The following is a 25,834-nucleotide window of genomic DNA, read 5'->3' on the forward strand; positions in this document are numbered from 1 at the left end:
GACCCAAGGTTTAAGAATCTGAAGTGCCTTCCAAAATCTGAGCGGGATGAGGTGTGAAGCACGCTTTCAGAAGTCTTAAAAGAGCAACACTCCAATGCGGAAACTACATGCCCAAACCACCAAAAAAGAAAATTAGCCTTCTGCTGGTGGCATTTGACTCAAACGATGAAAATGAACATATGCCAGCCTGCACTGCTTTGGATGTTATTGAGACGAACCCATCATCAGCATGGATGCATGTCCCCCTCTTCACTTTACAGTGCTGAAAGGTGCAGCACTCGGAGAGCAGGTGGGGTGTTATTTTACACCCCTGAGCAAGAAAGTTTCAGCACTGTAAAGTGGCAGTGTAGAGTGGCTGCATGAGAAGTAGGACTGAGTGGACTTGTAGGCTCTAAAGTTTTGCACTGTTTTGTTTTTCAGTGCAGTTATTTTTGCACATAATTCTACATTTTAGGATAAAGAGATTGCACTATAGTACTTGTATTAGGTGAACTGAAAAATACTATTTCTTTTGTTTTTTACAGTGCAAATATTTGTAATAAAAACAAAGTGAGCACTGTGCACTTTGTATTCTGTGTTATAATTGAAATCAATATATTTGAAAATGTGGAAAACACCCAAAAATATTTAAATAAATGGTATTCTATTAACAGTGCGATTAATCAAGATTAATTTTTTTTAATCGCTTGACAGCCCTACTTTTAAAATCTTCATATTTCTCAACAGCATTCAACATGTATGAAACTAATGTGGTTTTGTTAAAGTATTGGGGGTTGTGTTAAAGTATTGGGGGGGGGGTTTATAACTATTCCCAGTTGTCTCGCTACGTGTCCTAAAGTAAACACACAAGCTGGACAACTCGTTTAATAAAACACACTTTTTAAGTAGTTACCAAAAAACAGAACACTATGAACTACGGTGTTATACTTTTTTCCACTTGGCTTCCCTTATACAACTTGAAGACCAACTCTCTTTCCCCCACCCCTTGAGGCCCCCAATTCAAAGTCACCACCTGATTTAAGTGGATTCACTTGGATGTTGTGATATTATAGTTGCCTACAGTTTCACAGTTCCCCAATACCTTCACGCTACAGTTGTGAGAGCACAATACTAATTCAATGCAACTTCAGACTTTTCCACCCTCAAAAACAAAATTTCTTATGCACAAATTGATAAAGAGGACAGAAGGGAAAAAAAAAAAAAGTCAAGTCCATACATTTTCTGCACACACTGCAACTGTCTGTGCGTCTCAAAGCCTTCCTTGGCACTGAAGGTTATCATGGTTTTTAAAGTTGAAAATAAAAAAACCAGTGAAAGGTGCAGCAATGTAATTTAGCCCAAGTAAATTTATATATCAATATGTCCTATTAATCTTAGCCCAAGATTATCCAATTTGACTAGCAATTGTGGGTTGTCGACTCAAGATTTCTCTCTTGGAGGGACCTGATTTTTTAGAGGATGGAGGTTAACTTTCTGAAAGTGTCTGCAACCTCCTGAGAAGACAAGTTACATAAAAGGTTAGCAACCAACCACTGCACTCAAGCGGCACAAAGTTTCTGAGCAGCAAAATAAGATTAAGGTTTATCTACTTATTAGAAGAAATTGAAGCAAATGAAGAAAGTATCTGAAGAAATTTGCACATTCTGCTGTTTTATTTCATACAGATAAACAGGAACAGAAGATTTGATTCCAATGTAGTACACAAGTTTAAGTTGATCCAAAGTTTGATTACAAGTCTATCTGCAATGTTAGCAATTGTTATACAAACACTAAAAAAATTTCTTGATCGCCAACTTTCACATGAAAATAAGATTCTGAATATAATCAAATTCTCCAGATTTCCCTAAAACATGCTCCAAATGATGAGTATCTGCTGAAAAGCCATCAAGAGGAAAATGCCTAGATGTACTCTCAACTTAAACAGAACTTGCATAGAATACATGCAAGACTGCAAGAAAGCACTCATTCATTTTACTCATCTCATAACTGTCAAGCAGCTTGTGGTAGGAAATCTGAAGAATAATGATGAATAATCAAGTGAAAACTTGTCAGTTGCACATGAGAAAAGCAGACCGTTCAGTAACTTAGTAAAAACTAGCATTCCCTTTTCAGAGTCACAGAGCACGTGCAGCTTTGTCTATTTTAACTGATTATATGTTTCAATGCTAGACAGTCTTACACATCTATACATTGTGAATGGGCATGTTAAAGCCATGAAGATGGATTGCCAAGTTTGACTGTAGTTTTGGTTCTAGATACATGATGCTTGAGTCAAAGTATAGCAACATGCTTCAAAATATTGAGTTTTAACAATTAACTATACTCCTTACAAGTTGTAAACACTGGTGTTTCAACTATTCGCACCATTTTTATCCCCCTAAGATTGCAAAGACTGACCAATTTCTCAATGGCTTTTCACATACCAAAACTAGAAACAAATATAACTGCATGTCAAATTTTAGCAAACTGTTTGAAAACACACACCTATCAACTACTTGTTTCAGCCATAAATAGGATTCAAAGCATTCTGAACAACTGTTTTAATGTGCTGATCACTGGTTTTATTAGTATATTGTTTAAAAAAGTGCAGTTAGTTTAAACTATTCTTTTGAAAAATTAGTTACACTAGATAAATAGCAAGGCAAGTACAGTGAGTGTGTTAGCTTTCCTTCAAAAACGGTTAAATATTTCAAAGGATGCACACTAACAGCTTTTGCAGTCTGACTGAACATGACATTTTCCAAGCAAACCAGTCTGGTGTTTTATTTGAGTGCTGGAACCAGAAATAGGAGGAGTCTATTAGAAAGTCACTGTATACAAGGACCACCCCCCACTGAGAAGATGGTAAGATTTGGCAATAGCTATGACACTTATTCCAGTATTTGAAACAAGTACTGTAAAAATTTTACACAGACAATGCCTTGTTTATACTGCTCTATATACACTAAAATTTAAGTACAATATTTATATCCCAATTGATTTATTTTATAATATGGTAAAAATGGGAAAGCAAGCACATTTTCAGTAATAATGTGCTGTGACACTTTTTGATTTTGTAAGCAAGTAGTTTTTAAGTGGGGGTGAAAACTGGGGGTACGCAAGACAAATCAGACTCCTGAAAGGGGTACAGTAGTGTGGAAAGGTTGAGAACCACTGCTTTAGAACTATAATTTTGATTTAAATGCAAGATGTTTTACAAAACCCAAGAACAAGTTCATGATTTCTCACTTCATTAAGAACTTCTGGGGGAGGATTTACACTTTGTCTATCAACAGTCTTACGATAGTCAAGACTGAAATTTTACTCTTCACTGAATTTTTACTCAATTAAAAATGGAGGACTTGTGGCACCTTAGAGACTAACAAATTTATTTGAGCATAAGCTCTCGTGAGCTACAGCTCACTTCATCGGATGTATATGCTTATGTTCAAATAAATTTGTTAGTCTCTAAGGCGCCACAAGTCCTCCTTTTCTTTTTGCGAATACAGACTAACACGGCTGCTATTTACTGCATTTATTTAAACCATTTACTCAATTTAGTGTCACATACTATGTACACGTCATAAAGTTACTTTACAAACCAAGTATTTTCAGGCAAGGGCCATCTTTTTATCATCTGTAATACTGTGCTGAATATAAAGGAGTCTTTGTCCATGGGGAGGCTCCGAGGCACCACCAAAACACCAATATTTATATCCTGAATATCTTATGTTGTAGCTACTAATAGGTAATATTCTACATTTATCTTTTAACCCAAGTCTCCTTTTCACTTCAGCCTATCCATTGTCTACATTTGCTACTCTTTCCTATCAACATACATAAATGCATTAAGTAATGGGATATTATACAACCTCTGTGAAAACATAAACGGTTATAACAAGATCTATAAGGTCTCTAAGCACTATACTACAACTAAATACTGCCTACACGATCGTAGTGCTTAACTGGATCCTGTACACAGGGTTTCACCTTTAAGCGGCAACAAAATAGTTGTCAAATGATTTCTCTTTAGACAAGGAGAAAGAGTGTTATCCAACTGAATCTGCACAGCAAGCTAGGTAGGCAAAACACCAGCATAAACCAAACAGTGAAATTTCACTGTTTGCTCTTATGAAGAATGCTACAAAGAAGTTTAATTACTACAGGTGGCCAGGGCCATGGTTGTGCATCTGGTCTAACTCTAAATGCCAGCTTAGTTCTTGAACTAAAGTTGGGGCATTGTTGCTCGTCTACCACCACCACTGCTAGATGTAACATGTTAGGGACAAGGGGGAGTTACCTTAAAAGGTAAGGTTTTCTTTCATATATATCCAACCCTGCTCACCTTTTGTCATCAAAAGAGAGCCAAGTTTGAAAGGGTATGGCTACAGTCCTTGTGAAACAGTATCAGAGACCATTTATTTTGTTTTATACCGCTCAATCTACTTAAAATGTCTTGAAAAAGGGCCCATCAGCAACCCACTACTTCCTCTTGAAAATCTTCAAGAGCAACTCGCTAACATCTCTGCTCCTCTCCCTCTGTCCAACACTGATACATTTCTGCTTTGATGACGTCTTATACTTGCTAACAACAGAACTACCACTAGTTAAGCAAGACCCAGGAGAGTATGCAGAGAGAGCACTCTCTCATCACAGGAACAGTGTGGAGTAAACAGGAAGGGAAACTAAAACATGACTAAAGAGATGAGAGTGAAATTACTCCAGTATGAACTTTTGGATTATGTAGTCCAGTACCTTGTCTGTCACTGGCTAGCATTAGATGCATTAAAAAATGTTAACATCCCACAGAGACAATAGTGTAGTAACATACTCCTATATAAATTATCTTCCTAACTTCAAGCAATTTGCTTCCTTCTCTAAGCATGAAGGATAAATCCTTTAGCTTTGTTTGTCCAACAGTAGGTTTTTATCCATAAAAATTAGAGAATAATCAGCATCCTATGGAATTCTTAGCATCAATAGCACTTCCTGATACCAAGTGCCTCAGATTAGTTAGGCTTTATGCGACAAGTTATTAGCAGTTTGATATTTTTAAAATTCCAGTTAAACAAGCCCCCAACAGATAAGCCACAAATCAAGCTGCTCTCCTCAATTAGAGGTGAGCCTTATGTTCCAAGTCTTCTGTCCTTTACAATAAGAAGTTAAATATTTTGCTGAAGTGATTTTAACATTAGCATCACATCCAGCTGCCCTGGATAATCCTGTGTTCTATAAAACCACAATAAAAACCTGAGCCTCATCAGTAAAGTCATCCTCAGCAGTTACAACGTAACAGCAGTAAACTTCATGAACTCATGCAGAAAGATTTACAGTGAAGGTCACCTGTGCATCAGATGTTCTCCCATTTTAATATTTCTCCTGGAATGATACATACTACAAAAAACTACCTACATCAACACTTCAGGACGTATTATATCTTTCTAGTTGATGCCCTTGCAGTTCATGCTGCTCTACATACCTAGCTCCAATCAACTTTGTCAGAAACTGGCCAATAATATAATCCATCCAGGTCTGCTTTAGTCTATACAGCAAAGAAAACTCCATATTTGGCCTGTGCTGGTCGACTCTGGCTAGTGGGACTGTTCTATTGCTGACTATTATTGCTTATAATCCTGTTGCTGACATATGGTATTATGTTTGCTCTGTAGACAATATCTTTGTGCATCCACTACAAAAGCTTTAATTCTACTTGTTTAAGTGAAGTTAGTCAATTGTGATAGTGTTCTAGATTTCTTTTTCATTATATAAAATATTGTGTCAAGGAACAGCTCTCTCGAATATGCCTGTATGTCACATTCGAACAGTTAACATTTGGATAGCCGCAGTCACCCTTGGATATTTTAATCAATAGTTGCTTACCTCAGAAGAGTGTACTTTACCATGATCCAGATGCCAGATGTAAAAAACCCTGCTTTTGTAGTTGCATCATAGCATTACTCAACTGTGAAGTCAACATTAGGAACAACAAATCTGTTTTACATCACTTATTTTTAAACAATAAGTTATACTATTTTAAATGTAGACAGGTCAGAAAGTGGAAAGCCTTTTTTTTTTAGTGCCAATGTATATATACTTGGGTGCTTCTATTGCTAATTTTCACAATATAACACGTGAAATTATGTTACACTCAAGTAGTCTACCTTTCTTCAATTAAGGTGCCAATTTGCATTTCACAGTCACATTTTCTTTCTGAGTTTCTCTGTTTCTGAGAGAACCAAATGAAGAGGAAACTGACTATATACAACCAGGGAAACTATAGACCAAATACTTTCACACAGGGTTTTTTGTTGTTGTTTTGGGGTTTGTTTTGGTTTGGGTTTTTTGGTTGTTTTAACTCACAAGCTTAGGTAAGAGTCAGACCTTCGATTTTATTTGACTGTGCCTCTTTAGAAAGATGAGTTGGATAGACTCCACAGACTTTATATGGCTAACTGTAGTGAACAGAAACGTGTGAACACATATCTGAGCATCACTGGGATGCTCACAGCAATGTGGTGTAACCAATCAACAAGCAACTTCCACCACCCTTGCTTAGGCTCAGCTATGCCTCTAAATCAGCGGTCGCCAACTGAGGGGCACAGGTCAGCCTTCACAAAGAGCAGGAAGGGAGCGCCACCCAGCCCCACTCTGCCCCCAGTTCCACTCAGGCCATGGCCACTGGCTCCCGGCCATGGCCCCAGCTCCGCTCTCGGCATGGCTCTGCTCCCAGCTCCCGACCACGACCCCACCTGTAGCATTGGCTCCCAGCCCCCAGGGGGCATAGACAAGGTAAGGGGAGGCACAACCAAAAAAGCTTGGGGACCACTGCTCTAAATCTGAGTCACATTAACTAATTTACCTACATGCACAACAGTGAAATTCTAAGGGTGAATTTCATAGCAGTTTGATATGTCAGTCACGCAGATTAAACCACCTCAGATTTGTTGCTGGGTAGTCCACCTCATCTGGGACCATGTCTAACATCCATGCCCAATTAATTTTTGAAAGCTGCTCCCATAAAGCTTTTAATTCTTCCCTAAAGGTAGAACTCTCCACTAACCTTGGAGATGGTGGCACTGGTCTGATACATATGATAAATTCTGATGAGAGCTAGGAAGAGGAGTTTTATACAAATGCCAAGTGCAGACTCCAGCATTTGACATACAACACAGTTCTCTTCCATGCCTATGAAGTGCAGGGATGTTACTCTTTAATACAGTTGTTATATGAAAGGTTATTCAGATCACGTTTAGAGTTTCCCCTGCTGCCTTCAGTGTACACTTTCTCTCCCTCATAACAAAGTGCTGTTGAGCTCAGGGTCCTGTAATATGGAAGCCTAGACTTACAGATTTAAGTCAAATTTCAAGTTTTATAGAATGGCACTGTGGAGGTAAACAGTTTTTCTACAATGTATTGCCATATACAAAATACGCTGTAAGATCTGAGGCACATTGCGTCTTTATTGGCATTAGTTTGGGATGACTTGCATAACTTAACTTGGCAGATCCTGAGTAACCCAATTATGCCAAGAAAACAATTATACCAAACTATCACGTAAACACACAATTTAATTTCAGACAACTCAACAATCATAAGTAGAAGTACAGTGGAATTCCCCTCCCATCTTTGAAATATTCCCTTACCTTTATTACTTGTACAAAGCACGTTAAGATTAAGTGCATGAGAAACAACTCATTTGAAGCTCAGGGGGCTGAATCCACTGAGGCAAACAGCTCCTCTCAGCTACAGTTCAAACCAACAAAATTTAACAAGCTTACTCTTCTAAAGTATGGATCAACTCTCCAGCTGAGCGCAGCCTAATTTCCCCTTGGAAGTTCTGAGGCACCACAGGCAGCCACTTGTGGCAAGTTGTATTTTTACCCTACACCCCCTCCCCTTTACTCCTCCCCCAAGCTTGGTGTATATCAAGCATTCTGTACCCCCACCACCACCCCTGCAACAGGATGCTAATTCCCAAACAAAGCTGCAAAAGTTGAAAGCTAATATGCATGTTTTATATTGCTAGTTTTATAAGAATGAGGTTTAGTACTTGATACTACAAAACTAAGTACCCGAGTAATTTTAGGCATTGAGTAGTTCCACTGAGTGCCAAGGGCCTAACACAAACACATGGTTCTCACGGGCAAAGGAGTGAAAGAGAATGAGAGAAGGGTGCCTCTGAAAAAGTATGTCTTGTTTCATGGAAGTAAGTGTACCTACCATAGGCAAATACCTGGGATTTTCTCCACACAAATCTGAGTCTGGGAATAGTTATGCAGATTAGACAACTACAGGAACCAAGCAATACTGAAATACCCATCTGCATCACCAAGTAATGTTCCTAAAACTCATTTAAATCTCTCCCTCCTAGTGAAGCTAACCACTATTTCCTAGTTCTGGACTCCCATAACACCTGTTGGCATTGAATTTCAACATATATTGCCTTACAATTATTTTTTTTAGCATAAACATAAGGAGAATTGAGCAGGGTAGCCCCCTTATCACTAACAAGTGAGAAGACAGATTGGTAAATTCATCTAGCAGTCTCCTAGTTGACAGTGTAGGGATCTGGTAAAATTTAGCTTTTTGTAAGTGCCAGTTCCATCTCTTCATTGGGAATTGAAACACAAAAGCATAGAGATCATGACTGAAATAAGTAAACGCAGCTACTTTAAGAAACCGGTTAAGTTCCACTGTGCAAAATTAACAAGACCTAAAAATGCTTAGTGGCTGAAAAGTTAGATTTTAATACATTCTGAGTCTTCAGGTTAGCCGCTGAACCCCAATGGTGACTTTAAAATTATTATTTTCACATTTAGAAGGCACTTTATGAAGTGCATGGGCTACATATATCTATTTCTTGGTGTGTTGATTATCAAAGAATCAGCAGTGTGCCTCTTGATCCCAAAACAGGGGTCGCAGCGTAAAGGTAACCCCAGCGATTACTTAGTTTAGCCCTGGTGTGAGCACTTGAAATCACTTCAACTGCCACACCACAGCTGAATTCAGAGCCCCTTGCAAAGATGCAGCCCAAACGAGGTTTACAGGCGGATTCGGGGCAAAACCCGTACTTGTTGCTGTGAGTCACGGGTCCTGTCTCGCGGGAGGAACCGTTCCTGAAGGAGCCGTGTTTTAAAGACAGCATCGTGAGCTCAACCCCACACGCCCAGGGCCCTCCCTGTGCCCCCTCTCGGGTTGCGAGCGGGCGCGAGGGCTGGCGTGCAACAGCTGTCTCAGGGACCGGCAGGGCTTTTCCATGCACAATACCCACGGCTTGAGGGGCACGCAAACCGCTCCGCAGGACCCGCCCGGCTCCCAAACCCTAGGACCAACCGCCGGGGCGGCGGCAGCACGACACCTAGACCCGCACCCGCAGCGCGTGACTCCTGCCCCACGCCAACCTCCCACCCCCGTCACACGCCCTCCAGCCTCTTCCTGCCGCGCCCGGCACGTGCCCGTGCCCGCTCCCGCGGTGCCCCCCGCTCCCTCACCAGCTTGGGCTTGTTCCGGCTCTCCTCCTCCGCGGCGCGCCCGCTGCGCTTGAGGTTCGCCCTGCCGGAGCCCGGGGTGTCCTCGCCCGCGCCCCCCGCACCCGGGGCCGCCTGGTTCTCCATCCTCCTGCCCTGCGCCCCTGAGCGACGGCCTTCTGTGCTGCGAGCGGCTTCCTCAGGGCCCCATAGGCGCTTCACACGCCGCAGGGCAGACGGGCGGCTCCCTGCTGCTGCCGCCTCCTTCTCCCCCCACCCCCTCCGGCCAGTCGGAGAGAGCCCTCAGCACCCTTCTGCGCATGTGCCTACCCCTGAACGCCGGCCTAGTGAGCATGGGGCCAGCTCCCTGCGCATGCCCCTTACGAAAGTGAAGCCACGGCGAAGCTGCCGCCCTTACCTCGAGCTTCTCCGAGGCTCCCTTTCCCTGAAGTCCCGTAGCAGAACGGGAGGGGGAGGGGCGGCGAGCAACAGATGCGACAGCAGCGGGGGCGGGGCATCTAGTTGATCCGGAGCTTGCGGGTCACATCTGCTGACTGAGGGCGCGTAGGGAGCCAGCGTGTTTGCGGCTGGTGGCTGCTCCAGGGTCACCCGGAGACAGCGAAGTACCAGCCCCGCTTAGACAGCCCAGGAGCGTCAGCTCTGCTTCGCTGCAAACGACGGCTCTGCCAGGGCATGCTTCCCAAGTTGGGAAAGTGCTTTACAGCTTCCCCCCAGTGTAACCAAACCACGGCTACAATCTCACCGTCCCTCTCCCCAAACACATGGACAAAATAAACCTAATTCTCTCAGCTCCAGACTCCAGCCTTAATCGAGGGGCTAAATACCCTCCCCATACAACTTCGGAGACTTCCTTGTCAAGGAGCAGTTCCTCTCACCGAGCCTGTGTTCTCAAGCCCCATATTACTTTAATTTCAGTGAAACAACAAAGTTCTAAACAGAAACAAGCAATTGATGTTGCTCCCCAATATAAATATAAACAAATTCGGAATAAACTAACCCTACACTTCAATGCCCTTGTTCCATTTTGTTATGGAATTATACTGTAAACAATTATTTCCTCTCAAGGGTTTGCAGTCAAAACATTTACACTAAAACTGCAGGGGTACCTGACTCCACTGGACTTCAAATGGTAAAATATTTTCTTCGTTTTCGAACCTGAGAATCATGCTATAAGTGTTTAGTTAATAGTGGATTAGGGTTCCTAAACCCGAGTTGTAATTTCTGAGTACGATTCAAAGTACTTCTTCAGTTATTTTTAAAATTAGGGCATCCCTTTATCTGAGGTTTCTCTCCTAAATCTTTTGACTGAAGTTTTCTATCTAGCATGCAGTTATTCAGTGGTACAATTGGCAATACTGTTTCCTTCCCCTCCCCCAGTATGCTTACTTAGTAAAGACGCTGTATTTCCTATGAAATATGTTAACTTGACCTAGTTACTGGAAAGTGACATTAACAGAAATATTTAGCTTTTAAGACATCCTGTATGTGTTCCAATCAATGCAGGTTCTAGCTTCATCCTCTACAGTAAACATTTTCTAGTACCATCTTAAACATTTTAAATTGTAAAAAGAAAAGGAGTACGCGTGTGGCACCTCAGAGACTAGCAAGCTCAATGCATCCGATGAAGTGAGCTGTAGCTCACGAAAGCTTATGCTCAAATAAATTGGTTAGTCTCTAAGGTGCCACAAGTACTCCTTTTCTTTTTGCGGATAGGACTAACACGGCTGCTACTCTGAAATCTGCCATTTTAAATTGTGGGGATTTCACCTTTTCTCCTATAAGACTGTTGCACAGTCTGATAGGGGATTTTCAAACTCCTTCTGCATAGAGCCTAAGTGCTGGTTTTAATTATCCTCGGTGTAGCTGGGTATACATTTAGTACGACACACACTTCAGTCCTCTCACAGATATCAATGGGAGGCTTACACAGATTTTTAATGTGGCATTTATGTAGTATATCAACATTTTAATTATGCAAATCCTGGATTTAGCGTCACTCAGTAGAAGAATATGTTCAACATTAGGACTACTGTTATTTCTGCCCTTAGTGTTTCTTTCGCCAGCCTCCTTTTTCTGTTCCTCTCCCTCTTTCCTGTTTATGTCCCATTCTCTCTCTCTCTCGCTCTCTCCCTCTCTCTCTCACACACACAGCACTCTTGTCATGCATCCCCAATTCTCACTCTTCCCCAGGCTTTTCAATTTTACTTCTTTCCCCTTTCTATCTGCTAACCATTTAACTAAACACTTTTAAAGTGTCATCATTCAGCTTTAGGGGTGACATTCCAATGAGATTAGAGGGCTGTGGGAAGTTTACTTGATTATTTTTTCAGGCTGTTTGCAGACTCAGGAAGATAAAATTGCATTGGTTTACACTGTGGTTGGCGAGATTTCCACAACCATGAAAGCTAGAATCCCATTCTTAAAACTGGAGTTTCAGATTCTGCACAATTTGGTAATATCATGCAAGCCCTCAAACAGGCCATTTCCAGCCTGTAGGCTGACACCCCATGTCTAACCTATTTTATATGGGACATTTCTCCTAATTTTTACCTTAAGTCTTCCCATTTATCCCATGTATTCTAGGCATAGTCCCTTTGTATTACTTCATGTAACTTTTTCTTCTGTTACTTCAAGGATATTGTTCCACTTTAAGTTATCAAGGCAAGTTCCATGTACTTTAGAATTAGTAATTTTATAAAGAATTTTGAATTTTATTACCAGTTTGCAAACAGTGAAAAATAATTTCCAGCAATCATTTTTAACAATATGCAAACAGCAGCACTTTCCAAATTAGGCTGGACTGGAGCATGAAGACAGCTTAAACAAGTGTTGTCAGATATAATTAAAATCAACAACTCTTCTCTTTGGTCAGTCAATCACACTCCTCCCCACACACACCATTTTTGCTCAACAGTTTGTCTATTTAGGCATGTCTTAACCACAGGTGATCAGCACCTGGGTAGCTTAGGCCGAGTGCAAGCATTTGCACAGCAAAATCCTACGCCCTTTATTGTACACTCAGTGTTTGTGCACTCATCTGGGTGTGTCTGTGGGCGTATTCCAGGAGATTCTTTGCTGAGATGGTCTAAAGATTCTTTCATAGAATCAGAGAAGATTAGGATTGGAAGAGACCTCAGGAGGTCATCTAGTCCAACCCCCTGCTCAAAGCCAGACCAACACCAACTTAAATCATCTCAGCCATGGCTTTGTGAAGCCGGGCCTTAAAAACCTCTCAGGATAGAGATTCCATCACCTTGCTAGGTAATCCATTCCAGTGCTTCACCACCCTCCCAGTGAAATAGTTTTTCCTAATTCCAACTTAGACCTTCCCCACTGCAACTTGAGACCACTGCTCCTTGTTCTGTCATCTGCCACCACTGAGAACAGCCAAGCTCCATCCTCTTTGAAACCCCCCCTTCAGTAGTTGAAAGCTGCTATCAAATTCCCCCTGACTCTTCTCTTCTGCAGACTAAACAAGCCCAGTTCCCTCAGCCTCCCTGGGAAGTCATGTGCCCCAGCCCCCTGATCATTTTCGTTGCCCTCCGCTGGACTCTCTCCAATTTGCCCACATCCTTTCGTGGGCGGGGGGGGGTGGGGAGGAGAGGGAGTGCAAAACTGGATGCAATACTCCAAATGTGGCCTCACCAGTGCCGAATAGAGAGAAATAATTACTTCCTTTGATTTGCTGGCAATGCTTCTTCTTTCCAGTCATATTGTCAATTGTGAGAGATCTTGGCTGTCCTGGAGACGGAGGGGTGAAATTCTTAAAGGACTTTTCAGGACTATAAGTGCTAGAAAGATTTTTCCTGCATCCCCACTGCAAATTGGGTGGGTTTCATTCAGAGTTAAACCAGAGCTCAGACTCCAAGCTATACCCCCAGCCAACGATCTTCACCCCAGGCTTAAAGCACCTCCAACCCCAGATCAGAGGATTTTCTGTGTGGATGATAAGGCATTTGGGCTAAAATCCAGCAAAAGCCTTGGTTAACTCTGCAGTGAGGACATAACTTATATTTTTAGTAACAAGGTGCCCATAACTTAACATAAAACACCAAGTGCAGTCACCCCAGAGTCCAGTTTAGAGGGATTACTTCCTAGCTGTCCTAAATTCCTATGCACAGATCTTAAGTGCTCCTGAAGCATTCTGTGGAGTGGAGCATTTTATGTATCCAACACAATTTCAAGTGCTCTGGAACTTCATTTCACCACACACAGGCTTTACATTTGCCACAGAACTAGTCCTGTGGTATTATGGAAACCTTCTCTTGCCCAATTGAATGTTTATACTGGATTCATCTCCCTAAGAAATAGACCAGCAGGGAAGGTATAAATAAAGATCCAAGGAAGGGATTGAATGAAATCACCATACATAGGGAGGCTCATAAAAGCTCTAGAGGAAGGTACGTTTGGGATTTCAGTTCAGCTAATTAACTTTTAAATGAAGTGAAACATCAATTTACTTTCAGTATAGTTTGTTTATATGGAGGGAAAAAAAACCTTAAATCAAGTTTAGAGACACTGAAAGTTTACTCCAGCACAGTTTTTAATTTCTTTTTAAAATATCTGGCACTATAGAATTCTTTATAATAAGAGTGAAGCTAGTCTGTGAGAGACAGAACTTTCTTGGGGGCTGGTCTAAGACTTTGGAATGTACTCCCCCAGGAACAAAGCACCATCACAAACCTCAGCCTTCCACTCCAAGTGCAAGGTGCATTTCTTTGAAGTTGTCTTCTCAAACGTGTGTGTGTGTGTGAGTGAGTTTGTGTTTAAAAATCTCTACCAAAAACAAGACAATATATTCCACTGCACACATTTCTAATGCAGGGGAAGGATGAGTTTAAAAAAAAACAAAAAACACACACCTGACAGATGTTAATCACATCATGTAATGTACTATGAGAAGATGCTCTTACTAGAGCTGAATTAATGATTGATTTTTTTTATTTAGAAGAGGAACTGACAAATTCTGCCACCACCTCCCCCCAGAAAAAGAAATTGGTTTGGTTTCATTCAACCCTCAACAAAAAATGTCAATGTTTTCTTTCAGTCCCAACGTTATTTTTGGATGTTATTTGCCCTCTCTTTTTAAAAAAATTAGCTAAATTTCAAACCACAACATTTTGAAACAAAAGGTTGAGATATTTAGTTTCAAGATGGTCAAACCAAACCATTTTGACATATTTGGATTATTTTCCCTTTTTTGTCTGAAACTACTTGCCAAATTCAGCCTAAGGTTACAAATATTTTTAGGTTTCAGAGTAGCAGCCATGTTAGTCTGTATTCGCAAAAAGAAAAGGAGTACTTGTGGCACCTTAGAGACTAACAAATTTATTTGAGCATAAGCTTTCGTGAATGAGCTGTAGCTCACAAAAGCTTATGCTCAAATAAATTTGTTAGTCTCTAAGGTGCCACAAATACTCCTTTTCTTTTTGCAAATATTTTTAGTGCTCAAAAAAACCTCTAAATATAGAAGTGTATTTTTCAGTTAATTTACTATTCACAAAAAAAATTTCACCCAGTTCTAGCTCATACTATATCCAATATAAGAACCTACCTATAATAGATTTTTTTTCTGTTTAAGTCAGAGAAAAGCATTTTGAATAGTCTTATTGCATGTACCAAGCGTCTTTTGTAGGACAGAACTTCTTAACATACCCAGAATGACATTTTTGTAACTGTATGGATGCATGCAAGCAGGCTGAATGTTAGGCTAAACAAAAACGTGCTCAAATTATATAAGCACATGCACAATCCCAAGACTTTGGGCAGAAATTTTCAGTTGCCAAGAGGCTTTGCTGCCTGCTAGCTATGCCCTTCTGAAAACAGAAGGGGCCATATGGTGTGTGGGGGAGGTTGGTGACAGTGGCTTTGGGCAAGGAGGTTTAAATGCCTCATTTGAAGGGTTTGACATGAAAGCAAGTTGGAGAAGGTCAGAGAACTATTGTTGTCTGAAATGTGTTTAAGATCTGTGTTAAAGGTCACACAACACCCTTTTCGATAATATTTTTAACTGTTCTCCAGAATATCCTCCTTCATCAAAAAATTCTTCAATTGGTATCATTGTGAGGCAAACATTTCAAAAACCAAGAAAAAACTTGTTAAATGTTGAAGTCTGCAGATAATCTTAAGAAAAAACTGAGCAAGCTTCATTCTGCAGCATTTTCCCACCTCCTTGGCACTCCCACGTATTTCTTCACAAGAAAACATTTTTCCTAATGCTCTCCTTAAATCAATAGACAATGCTCCCCACCATTCTGCTTTTAAAGTATCCTTTGTTTACAGTCACCTACTATGCGCATTATAATCTGTAAGAATGGTTGTGATTGTCACTAGTAGAAGTAAATTTATGAAATTCATTCAGGTTTTTTAGAACTAAGTGAGAAGATGGAAAGTTTGACAGAAAGATACTGTAGTGTCCTGTAGTGTAGAGTAGCGTTGAAGCGCCCTTTTATTCACAGGTTTCAGAGTAGCAGCCGTGTTAGTCAGTATTCGCAAAAAGAAAAGGAGCATCCAGTGAAGCATCTGATGAAGTGAGCTGTAGCTCACGAAAGCTTATGCTCAGATAAATTGGTTAGTCTCTAAGGTGCCACAAGTACTCCTTTTCTTTTATTCACAGTGATCCTCATGACTGGTTGAATGTTTGTGATAAAATTAAGATCTATACACTTTTATCTAGTCCAGGTTTCTGTCTCTTTTTTTTCTAGCACAGCTTTAGTCCCCTTTCACAATGTCCCCAGGTATGTTATTGCCACCTACAACTCCCATCTTCCTTATGTTACTGTGGTGTTCCAGGCTGGAGGGGTAGACTAATAATAAATAGGATCTTGTTCGGTAATCTGCAGACTGTTTCCTAACAGCAGGGCTCTGTTGGTGCTGGAATATTACACTTAATAGTACTGCTAAAGAGATATTTATATTGAAATTAAGCACCTTCATTGACCATTCTAGTTATTGCAATCTCTAATTTTCAAAAATAATTTCATAGCATTGAAAACCACATTACTAAAACACCCCAGGGGATAACATTTCTACTGGCGGTTTCTAATGTAACCTCAGCCACAAAGTTATGTATCTCAAGTATTTTGACTATTAAGTAAAGATAAAATTGCCAACATTCGCTATCTGAACAACTTTTAGTGAGCCCATTATATGGTCCAGGACAGAGATCAGAGGGTTTACAACATAACAAGCACATAGCATTGAGAGACATGCCAACTATTATTCACTGGCTAATGGCTATTTAATGAAAGACCTTGAGAGAAGAGGCCCTGTTTAAAATGGCTGCCTGAGGCAAGATCTCTGAAAGGGTATCCTTCTTTAACCCTCTAAACCTAATTAATGCATCCCTAGAAAACAGCACAAGATACCAGAAGATACATACCCTAAAAGAATCTGAAATTTGAAAAAGTTTGCAAAATAGAATGCTTCACAGCACGAGGAATCCCCTAACAGCTAGTGAAGGCATGGATCCCAAAGCCAGTAATGCTAACCTGTCTGAAGAAATTCAGTTGATCACTAAAGCAGATGGCTACTCTGCATCTGAGGCTCGGGGGAATAATTTGTTCTATAAGTTTCTAATAGTAAAAGAAGAAGTTACCAAATTGAAGGATGGAGTCATCAAATTGGAAGTTGGATTAGGAGAAACAGCAGAGAGAAAGTTGCTGTGTTGCAAACCACTGCTGGAGCAAAGAGAACACATTATATTTAACTTAACCACTAACAGGAAATGCAAATCAAATCTGTCAACAACCTCTGCTTCTTCATCCACAAACTACTCAGCATTAGCACAAGAGCCCTCTACCACAGAGAGCATACCGCAACTATAACTGTGCCCCAGGGATGCCAGCTTCCAGTGCCCTCTTCCTCAAGCATTCTTGTTCTCCCCATCCCAAAGGCATCACCACAAATAGACCATATTTTTGTCCTTTGCACCCCAGTTTTTCTGTACAGTTCTAGAAAAATCACATATTCAAGTTTGGGGAAAAGGGTGCTGAAAAGGCATGTATATTTGGTTGTCTGAACTTAACATATCCTTGCTTTATTTGAATAACGTAGCTGAAATCAACCTACCTAGATCTACTTACCGCAGTGTCTTCACTGTGGTAGGTTGGCTGCTGACACTTCCCCCTCGATTCCAACTATGCTTCTCACTCTGGTGGAGTACCGGAGTCGATGGGAGAGTGCTTCACTAGACATGATAAATCGACCCCCCGCTGGATTGATCACTCTGGAGGTAAGTGTAGACATGCCCTAAGTATTAGCCAACCTGAAATGACACAAAGTAGCATTTGTGTATGAGCAACTACTTAGCTATTTGGTTACCCTTTATTCAATATTTGACAAAATGACATAAACTGCCAAAAATTGCATTTTGACAAGTTTTTATTATTAAATTGTCTAGACTGGGTAAGTCATAATGAAAACAGGATTCACTCAATGTTAAGGTAGTTAAGGTAGACACCCAGAAACGTTCATGCCTCCGGATGGCATAAGCAGGTTTCTTCTACACCATAGTAATACCCTGCCCAATAGAAAAGTGTGATAATTATAAATTGCATAATCTCTCTCTAGTCCAAATTAAGTGTCAAGCTACTTTTCTTAGGGGTTTTATTTCTGATAACGGTGTGTTAATGATTTGTAAACTCCTGAAGGCTTCTTAATAAACAGTTATAAAAATAAAGCTATTCTTACTATTAGAGCTATAAGAAATTCATTAAACACACAAGTAGTCCTGGTCATTTCTAAAAAGGAAGAAGGAAATGAATGAGGCAGCTTCCTTACAGCTAACTCAGTGGGCTTTATTTTCTGTGGTCATAACTACTGTTTTGCTTCTAGCCAGCTAGGAGGTGGCTGGGGAGCAGTCATAACATATAGTGATTAGGCACTCAGTTGGTCAGTTTTGAGCTAAAATGGCAAAACTGTTGAGTCACTGATTTAGTCAGTCCCCACTTGTTTGCCTCTCATACTTAATTGCAAGAGAAAGCTGACAAACGTAACCCATTGTATAAAAAAGGTTACATACTACAGGTGGAGTGGGGATGGAGTAATAAGTCATGTGAAAAGTCACAGCACATTTGCAGTTGAATTTTATTTGCTATGGCGAGGCATAACAAACTGCCAAGGGATTGGAGTTGAGCAAAGAATAATACTCCTAAATAGTATCTTTAAAAGAAAATGGCAGCCTATGTTGGGTCACTTCCTCTATTAAGAAATGGATGTAAACCAAGGAATATACTCTATGCGGGTTCTAGTGGGAGTCTTTTAATTCCAGGATAGTGCAATTTAAGTGTGAAGTTATATATCCAGTGTTTTGAAACCAGGACCTGATATAGCTATTTAGTATGTCTCTATTACTCCCTCCAATTAGTTGCTTTTCTTGCTACAAGCAATATCTACCTCCTTGACACAATCAAGATTAATTGTGCTTACCCACTGAATGCAAAGTTAGAGGAAGATGCACCATTTTGCCAGCAACTACCATATTTTGGACCGTTTACCCTCCTATTTTAGATCATGACTGAATTTCCGCTCTCCTTCCCACACTCCCCCAATTTTTCCTTTACATATTTTCATAACAAGAGAAAATTCACATGAGGCTATCAGATTGTCAATAGTATAAGTCAATATTTGTGAGCCATTCAACTTTTCTAAAAAATGATAGTATTATGAGAAGTTTGTTGGCAAAAGGATAGCAAAGACCTGAAGGAAACATATTGATTTTTTGTTTGTTTCTAAAAACAAAAACTTCCAACTTGTTTTTCTTTTTACAAAGGATTTTTCATTGCAAATTTTGTTTACCCAACAGAAGGCTAAATATTTAGTTGACTGTCATCCGGTGGGGTCCTATGCCTCCCAATTCAACATACACATTGGCTCCAGTCCAGAGAACTACACTGTTTACATGCAAATTTTTCTTTCACACAATAATAAAACTCCCACAAACTACAAGCTAGCTTCTCTTTAACTACATGAGTGAGCAATAGCTGGAAGTCACAATACACAAAGTATACAGAACTGAAATCCAGCCACCTACTGAAACTTAGCTACATTAACAAAAATAAAAATAGAAAAACTGATTTAACTACAAGCCATTTTCCAAATAGATTTCTTCCTTCAATATTTCTAAGCTGCCTTCTTCCCTCAAATGCAAAAGCCCTTAAAGGCTTCATTTTTGCTCCAACTGAAAGGTCTTCCCTGCAGGTTTGATACTGTGGCAGGAGCTATGAATTCAAACCCAAATGGATGGACCATTAACTCTTCCTTGCCCTAGCCTGGTGTGGGTTTGTCCTCCCTAATTATGAGCTATTACACTTTCAGAAATTCAGATATTAAAATGGATATTTTCTACTCTGCCTGCAAATATGACTACTGGGTTATCATCTTTTTCCACTCTAGCTTAACTGAGGAACCATCAATGCAATACAATGACTGAGCATAGCTTTCATGGACTAGCTAAACTAGATGGTCCCAAGATACTTAAAAGGCATAGACAAAACAATGTACAAGTTTTCATGAACTTCAAGATTAATGGTGTCAAGATGTTTTATAGTTCATGTCTTGCATAAAGATGCACCTAAATGAATTATCTCCTTGTTTGTGTCACCTACTAATTTTGCAAAAGCCTTTATCTGTTGTTGTACTACTTGATACTGAATTTGGTTCTATTAATATTTATTATGCGATTACTTGTGCACAGTAGGGATTGCTCCAATGTCCTTGACAAGCAATTTTCCTGCTTTCCCCTTTAGCTTTCCACAGAATGTCCCTCCCTTCACTGATGGTATTATTGAGAGCCTAGGTTAATAATCTAATTTTGAGTAACACTATGTTATGACAAGGCATGACTGCCTTCTCTGAATATGGGACAGCAATGCCTCTTAGTTTGCAATACATAACTTTTGTTTTAACAAGATACATTTTTCTACAGGAGTTGATCTAATCTTTTCATTATATATATGGAGAGAGTATCACAACTAAACACTTTTTCTCTTGTGTTTTTTCTACATCATTAGATACATGCACAGATACTATGTTGTAATGCATATTCCATTTTTTAGGTTTTGTCATAATGGTCTCAACTACCTTTACTGACCTAGAGCCAAATCCCAAAAGCTGTTAAAATTTAATGGACACTGAAAAAGCTGAGCAACTTCCAGGATTTGGCTATTACATTTTCTGTTTTTACCCCTTTTAAATGTATGCTTTCTCTAAGGTTTGGATTTTTTCAGCACATATGTACTAAAAGTAAAGATGAATATCTGTCTGCAAAACAGAAAAGATATCCTGAGTCTGAACATTAATTTTATATGTTGTTTTTTCCACAAGGAATACATTCTCCCACTCCTCTTCATTTCTGTGGAACATAGTAAGAGAGACAGTGGGATGTTTCTGCATTGTGCAGCGTTTTCTATTCCTCAATACTGGTGCTGCAGTTTGTTCCCATTTCCGCCAGACATCTCATGTGCCCATAACCAAATCTGGTAGCATCTGTGCTTCAGTTACTCCATCCGCAGAAGGAGAAATATCTCTTACAGGAGTGATGAGACCTCAGAAAGTAAGAGTCATACAGAGTTGAGAATTGGCACTCATTAAATGGACTAGCTTTGAAAGTGGCAACCCAGCTTTCATCTGATGGCATTCTGGTGGGGATGAATGAAAGAAGAACCCTTTTATAGGAGCATGCACATTTCTTTAAAATCATATCACACTAGAAGGTGTTTACAGCTGCCATCAAGTGGGTCTTTGATCTATACACCTGTTTAAAGCTAATAGAAGTGCTAAGCACCCTTCTTTCTGAAGATACTTTTATCGGTGTAAGGGTCCACAGCTCTATGAACTCACATCTATGGGTTCTAAGATAACTGTCACATGCTAGTTGCCACAATTGGAGGCTGCTGCCCAAGCCAGTCAGCCACACAGCAAAGCATGAACAACCCAAATAGGTTAATAGGTGTTTCCCTGATTGTAAAGGCAGGCTGAGTTTTGGGTTGGATTGTCTGTGTGTGGTAGAAGTGAAAGCCAATAAAAAGGTGGCAAACACTTAGAGAAGCAGTCATGAAAGTGACCTGGAGAGGGAACAGATAAACAAAGCTCCTTGGGGCACAGAACTGACTGGAGGAGCAGATGTAGGCAATGCGATCAAGGAAATTGCCTGCTGTTGCTTATTTCTGCAATGTGCAGGCAAACAGGATTTTTTAGTACATTTTTGTAAATAAACAGGATTTCATGCAGGAATATGCCCGACTCATATTCAACCACTTCTCCCAACAGAAAAAATCCTACATGTCCGCAAACACTGGTTAACAGTTCTGGTCAAATAGCCAGTTACAATTTGAAATGGGTTCTGAACAGTTTGAGAGATTTTTTAAAAGTCCAATTTCTTTGGAATGGAAAAAGTGTGTTTGTACTCCAAAAAATCAGAACCATTTTGCATAAACTCACCCCCCCCCCCAAAAAAAAGCTACATTTGGAAATGTCACACAGAAAGGGGAAATTTTACGTAAATTAGAAGAATGAGTCTTCAATGGATATGTATGCAGCTTTTACAACACAGTAATGCATCACATCCAGACGCCCTTTCTTTGCTTCTTGATACTGTCAGACTAATTCAGCAAGATGAAAAACTTACAGTCAACAAGTCAGAAAAGATGGAGTCATTTAAAAATCACAGAAGCCACTTTTAGTCCTTTCCTAGCTCACTGTGTCCATAACTGGTCTTATTGCCTTCAGTCTTCTATTTTCCAGAGACTTTCATGGAGAATCTTTAAGATTCATGACAGGAAGTTAGATCTGGCAAGTGGCATGACAACGAAAGTTGGTTCACAAAGAGAGGAAATAAATTGATGGTTGCTTCAGATGAAAAAGTAAAAAACCCGCCAGAAATGTTAATGCTCTAGATTGAATTTTGGAGACAGATTGAAATTTATTATACATGATAATCTAGTGAACAAATCTCAAGCAAGGAGGTATGTGCCCTTAGCCAGCATCTTTTTGCCACATTAATTGCATGGAGCTGAAAGTAAGAATCCTTAACATTCAAAATGACTAAAACTAAGGCAATGTTGCAGTTGGTTACACAACATCTCTCTTGTGCGATATATTCATCTCCCAGGGACACGTAGAGAGTAGCTTTGACAAAACTAATGAAAGCTCTAAAATATTACAACACCTCTGCAGAACAATATTTCCTCCCAGGCACAATATATTCTCAAATTTACTTTTGGAAGAGAACCCAAGTTCCCAAGAGGATGAGTGATTCAATTCTCAAGTGTGATCTATTTCATAAGACACTTTTGAAGGCAAGATAGCAGAAATAGATTTTTGTCTTTATGTACCCAACAGATAGCAGCTTTAGCAGAAGTTCCCCCTTTTGAGGGGGTGGGGTGAAGGGGAAACATAGCTACAGATATTATTTTCAAAGATAGGCGTCACAAAGAAAGGTATAATTTCCCTTAGTTGCCGTGATAGCTGGAATGCTACCATGCATGCTGTCCCTTTAAGGACAGGCCTGGGTCCAGCTTCTCTTTGTTCCATGTTCTGGCCCTTTAAGGACATGACAGAGTCATATGATAGCAAGATTATAGAAGAATTGCTTGTAGGTCATGTGACTGAGGGTCAATGCAGCAGGATTATAAAGAAGTTGCTCCTGGTTCAGATAATGGATAGACAAAGAGGAGCAAATTATTTGGAGTACTATGTTTTTCTGCAGTGCTCCAGGGGAAAAGTCTGAGAGACAGTAAAAGGGTAGAGAAAATAATGTTCAGTAGGGGTTTACGTTTAGACTAATAAACCAGAGAAAGCGTGGTTGTCAAGCTCCCCTTGGACACTCACCAGGGTTCTGTATTTGGATTCCAACACTGAACCAATATGCTCCTCAGCGTCCCTTGCTCTGAGTAGACTACAGCAGTATCTTTCTTCAGCCACTCTGGTACACTTCCTGAGCACAGACCATCCATTTGATACCTTCCATACAAGGGAGACCCCATGGCCAGTTACTCCAGCTCCCCAAAACTGTTGCTGACACCACCAGTACACTGCAATAGCTTAAATACACCCTTTTCCTGGGCATCACCCTGGTGGGCATTCTGGTTTACAGTTTACCCCTTCAAGGACATATCCTCTACCTAAGCGGCAAAGAGTCTGGCAGTACCCTATAGACTAACAGATGTATTGGAGCATAAGCTTTCGTGGGTGAATACCCACTTCATCAGATGCATGTAGTGGAAATGTCCAGAGGCAGGTATAAATATGCAAGCAAGAATCAGGCTAGGGATTCTAGGGTACCTCAACTGCTAGAAGAGGGCCTCATTCTCCCTGACTGAACTAACCTCATTATCCCTAGCCTGATTCTTGCTTGCATATTTATACCTCCTCTGGACATTTCCACAACATGCATCCGACAAAGTGGGTATTCACCCGAAAGCTTATGCTCCAATACGTCTGTTAGTCTATAAGGTGCCACAGGACTCTTTGCTGCTTTTACAGATCCAGACTAACATGGCTACCCCTCTGATCCTCTACCTAAGTTTCCTCACCACTTGTGAGCATTCTTTGGGAGCTGGGTAAGTGTCCTTTCAGGGTTCCAGTCACTACTCCTGGACCTCCCTCCTGCACCTCATGGTTTCTCCTCTGGATCATGGAGTGTGCTGTCATTCCACCATTATGCTTTCTTCTATTTCTGGTCTCTTTTCTATCTTTAAAATGGCAGGTGAGAGAACCTTCCTTTTGTAACTTCCATTCCCTTTGTCAGATAACCTGCCTTGCCACCTCAAACACCATATCAGGTGATCAGTTGTTTGGTTACCAGCCCACCTGTGCAGATTGGTACTTCTGGATACCAGCCAACTCATTGTCCCAGAGTGCCTCCATTTGAATAGAAGACCATCAAGGTTTAATTACCCCATGCCTGTATTAAGAGACCATAGAATTTCAGTCCATGAGAGAGAGTTTTTTTAAAAACGAAACAAAACAAAACAGAACGTAACAAAAACAAACAAAAAACAGAGAAGACTCAGCATCCTTACAATGCAGTTTGTAGTTTGATATATACACACATTATTTCAGACAATTCATAAGTTGTTCATAGACAGATTCCCTTAATTATGTTATCAGTAGAGGCTCAGAATAAATGACTGAGTCCTTAAATCAAAGATGAGAGAGTCTTAAACCAAAGATGAGAGTGTTGTTATATTATATGAAAAGTTATAGTTAAAGAGAGTTAGAAAAAAAATCATTTTAGGATAGGTCTTGTGCAGAGGCTTGAGGTCTATTCTAGGCAAGTGTTCTTTTTCTTGGGACTTCCAGGAATGGGTTTTTGAGGAAACAGAAAATCCATTACTCCCATTTACTCCCCTGCAATCAAGTGAAAAACATTCACTCTAGGAAGAGGTGAAGGACTGCTTACTTTGTTTTGGATTAGATTACTCTGAAAGAGATTGTTGGCATTCATTGGAGGATAAGAAGCACAAATATCACCAAGTTTCAGAGTAACAGCTGTGTTAGTCTGTATTCGCAAAAAGAAAATGAGTACTTGTGGCACCTTAGAGACTAACCAATTTATTTGAGCATAAGCTTTCGTGAGCTACAGCTCACTTCATCAGATGCATACTGTGGAAAGCACAGAAGATCTTTTCATACACACAAACCACGAAAAAATGGGTGTTTACCACTACAAAAGGTTTTCTCTCCCCCACCCCACTCTCCTGCTGGTAATAGCTTATCTAAAGTGATCACTCTCCTTACAATGTGTATGATAATCAAGTTGGGCCATTTCCAGCACAAATCCAGGTTTTCTCCCTACACCCCCCCCCCACACCCCTCCCCAACCCCCGGGAGAAAACCTGGATTTGTGCTGGAAATGGCCCAACTTGCTTATCATACACATTGTAAGGAGAGTGATCGCTTTAGATAAGCTATTACCAGCAGGAGAGTGGGGTGGGGGGAGAGAAAACCTTTTGTAGTGGTAAACACCCATTTTTTCATGGTTTGTGTGTATGAAAAGATCTTCTGTGCTTTCCACAGTATGCATCCGATGAAGTGAGCTGTAGGTCATGAAAGCTTATGCTCAAATAAATTGGTTAGTCCCTAAGGTGCCACAAGTACTGCTTTTCTTTTTGCAAATATCACCAACTCATTGAAGTACCCAAATATCTAAAAGGAAAGGAAACAGAAGGATGTGTGATCTGATGTTAGACTAGATAAACTAGTGAACAGTAGCTCATGAAAGCTTATGCTCAAATACATTTGTTAGTCTCTAAGGTGCCACAAGTACTCCTTTTCTTTTTACCATTACATAGTTCAAATCAGGAGATGAAAAGTGACAGAAATGTCTGAGTTGAATAGGTCTCACTGATAGAAATCAGGATGAA

The 25,834-nt window shown here is 40.3% G+C and overlaps 1 protein-coding gene across 3 annotated transcripts in view; it reads right to left on the reverse strand.

Annotated features, from left to right (window-relative positions):
* Nucleotides 1–9,734, reverse strand: part of DIAPH2 (diaphanous related formin 2) — an 837,317-nt gene extending 827,583 nt beyond the window's left edge. For all 3 annotated transcript variants that reach the window (XM_077825677.1, XM_077825676.1, XM_077825675.1), the window contains exon 1: nucleotides 9,471–9,734. In XM_077825677.1, coding sequence (XP_077681803.1) covers nucleotides 9,471–9,593 — 123 coding nt within the window. In that variant the 5' untranslated portion in view covers nucleotides 9,594–9,734. The remainder of the gene's footprint in view (nucleotides 1–9,470) is intronic.
* Nucleotides 9,735–25,834: the final 16,100 nt, after the last annotated feature.

The sequence above is a fragment of the Eretmochelys imbricata genome, chromosome 9 (assembly GCF_965152235.1).
Source record: "Eretmochelys imbricata isolate rEreImb1 chromosome 9, rEreImb1.hap1, whole genome shotgun sequence".
Taxonomy (NCBI): Eukaryota; Metazoa; Chordata; order Testudines; family Cheloniidae; genus Eretmochelys; species Eretmochelys imbricata.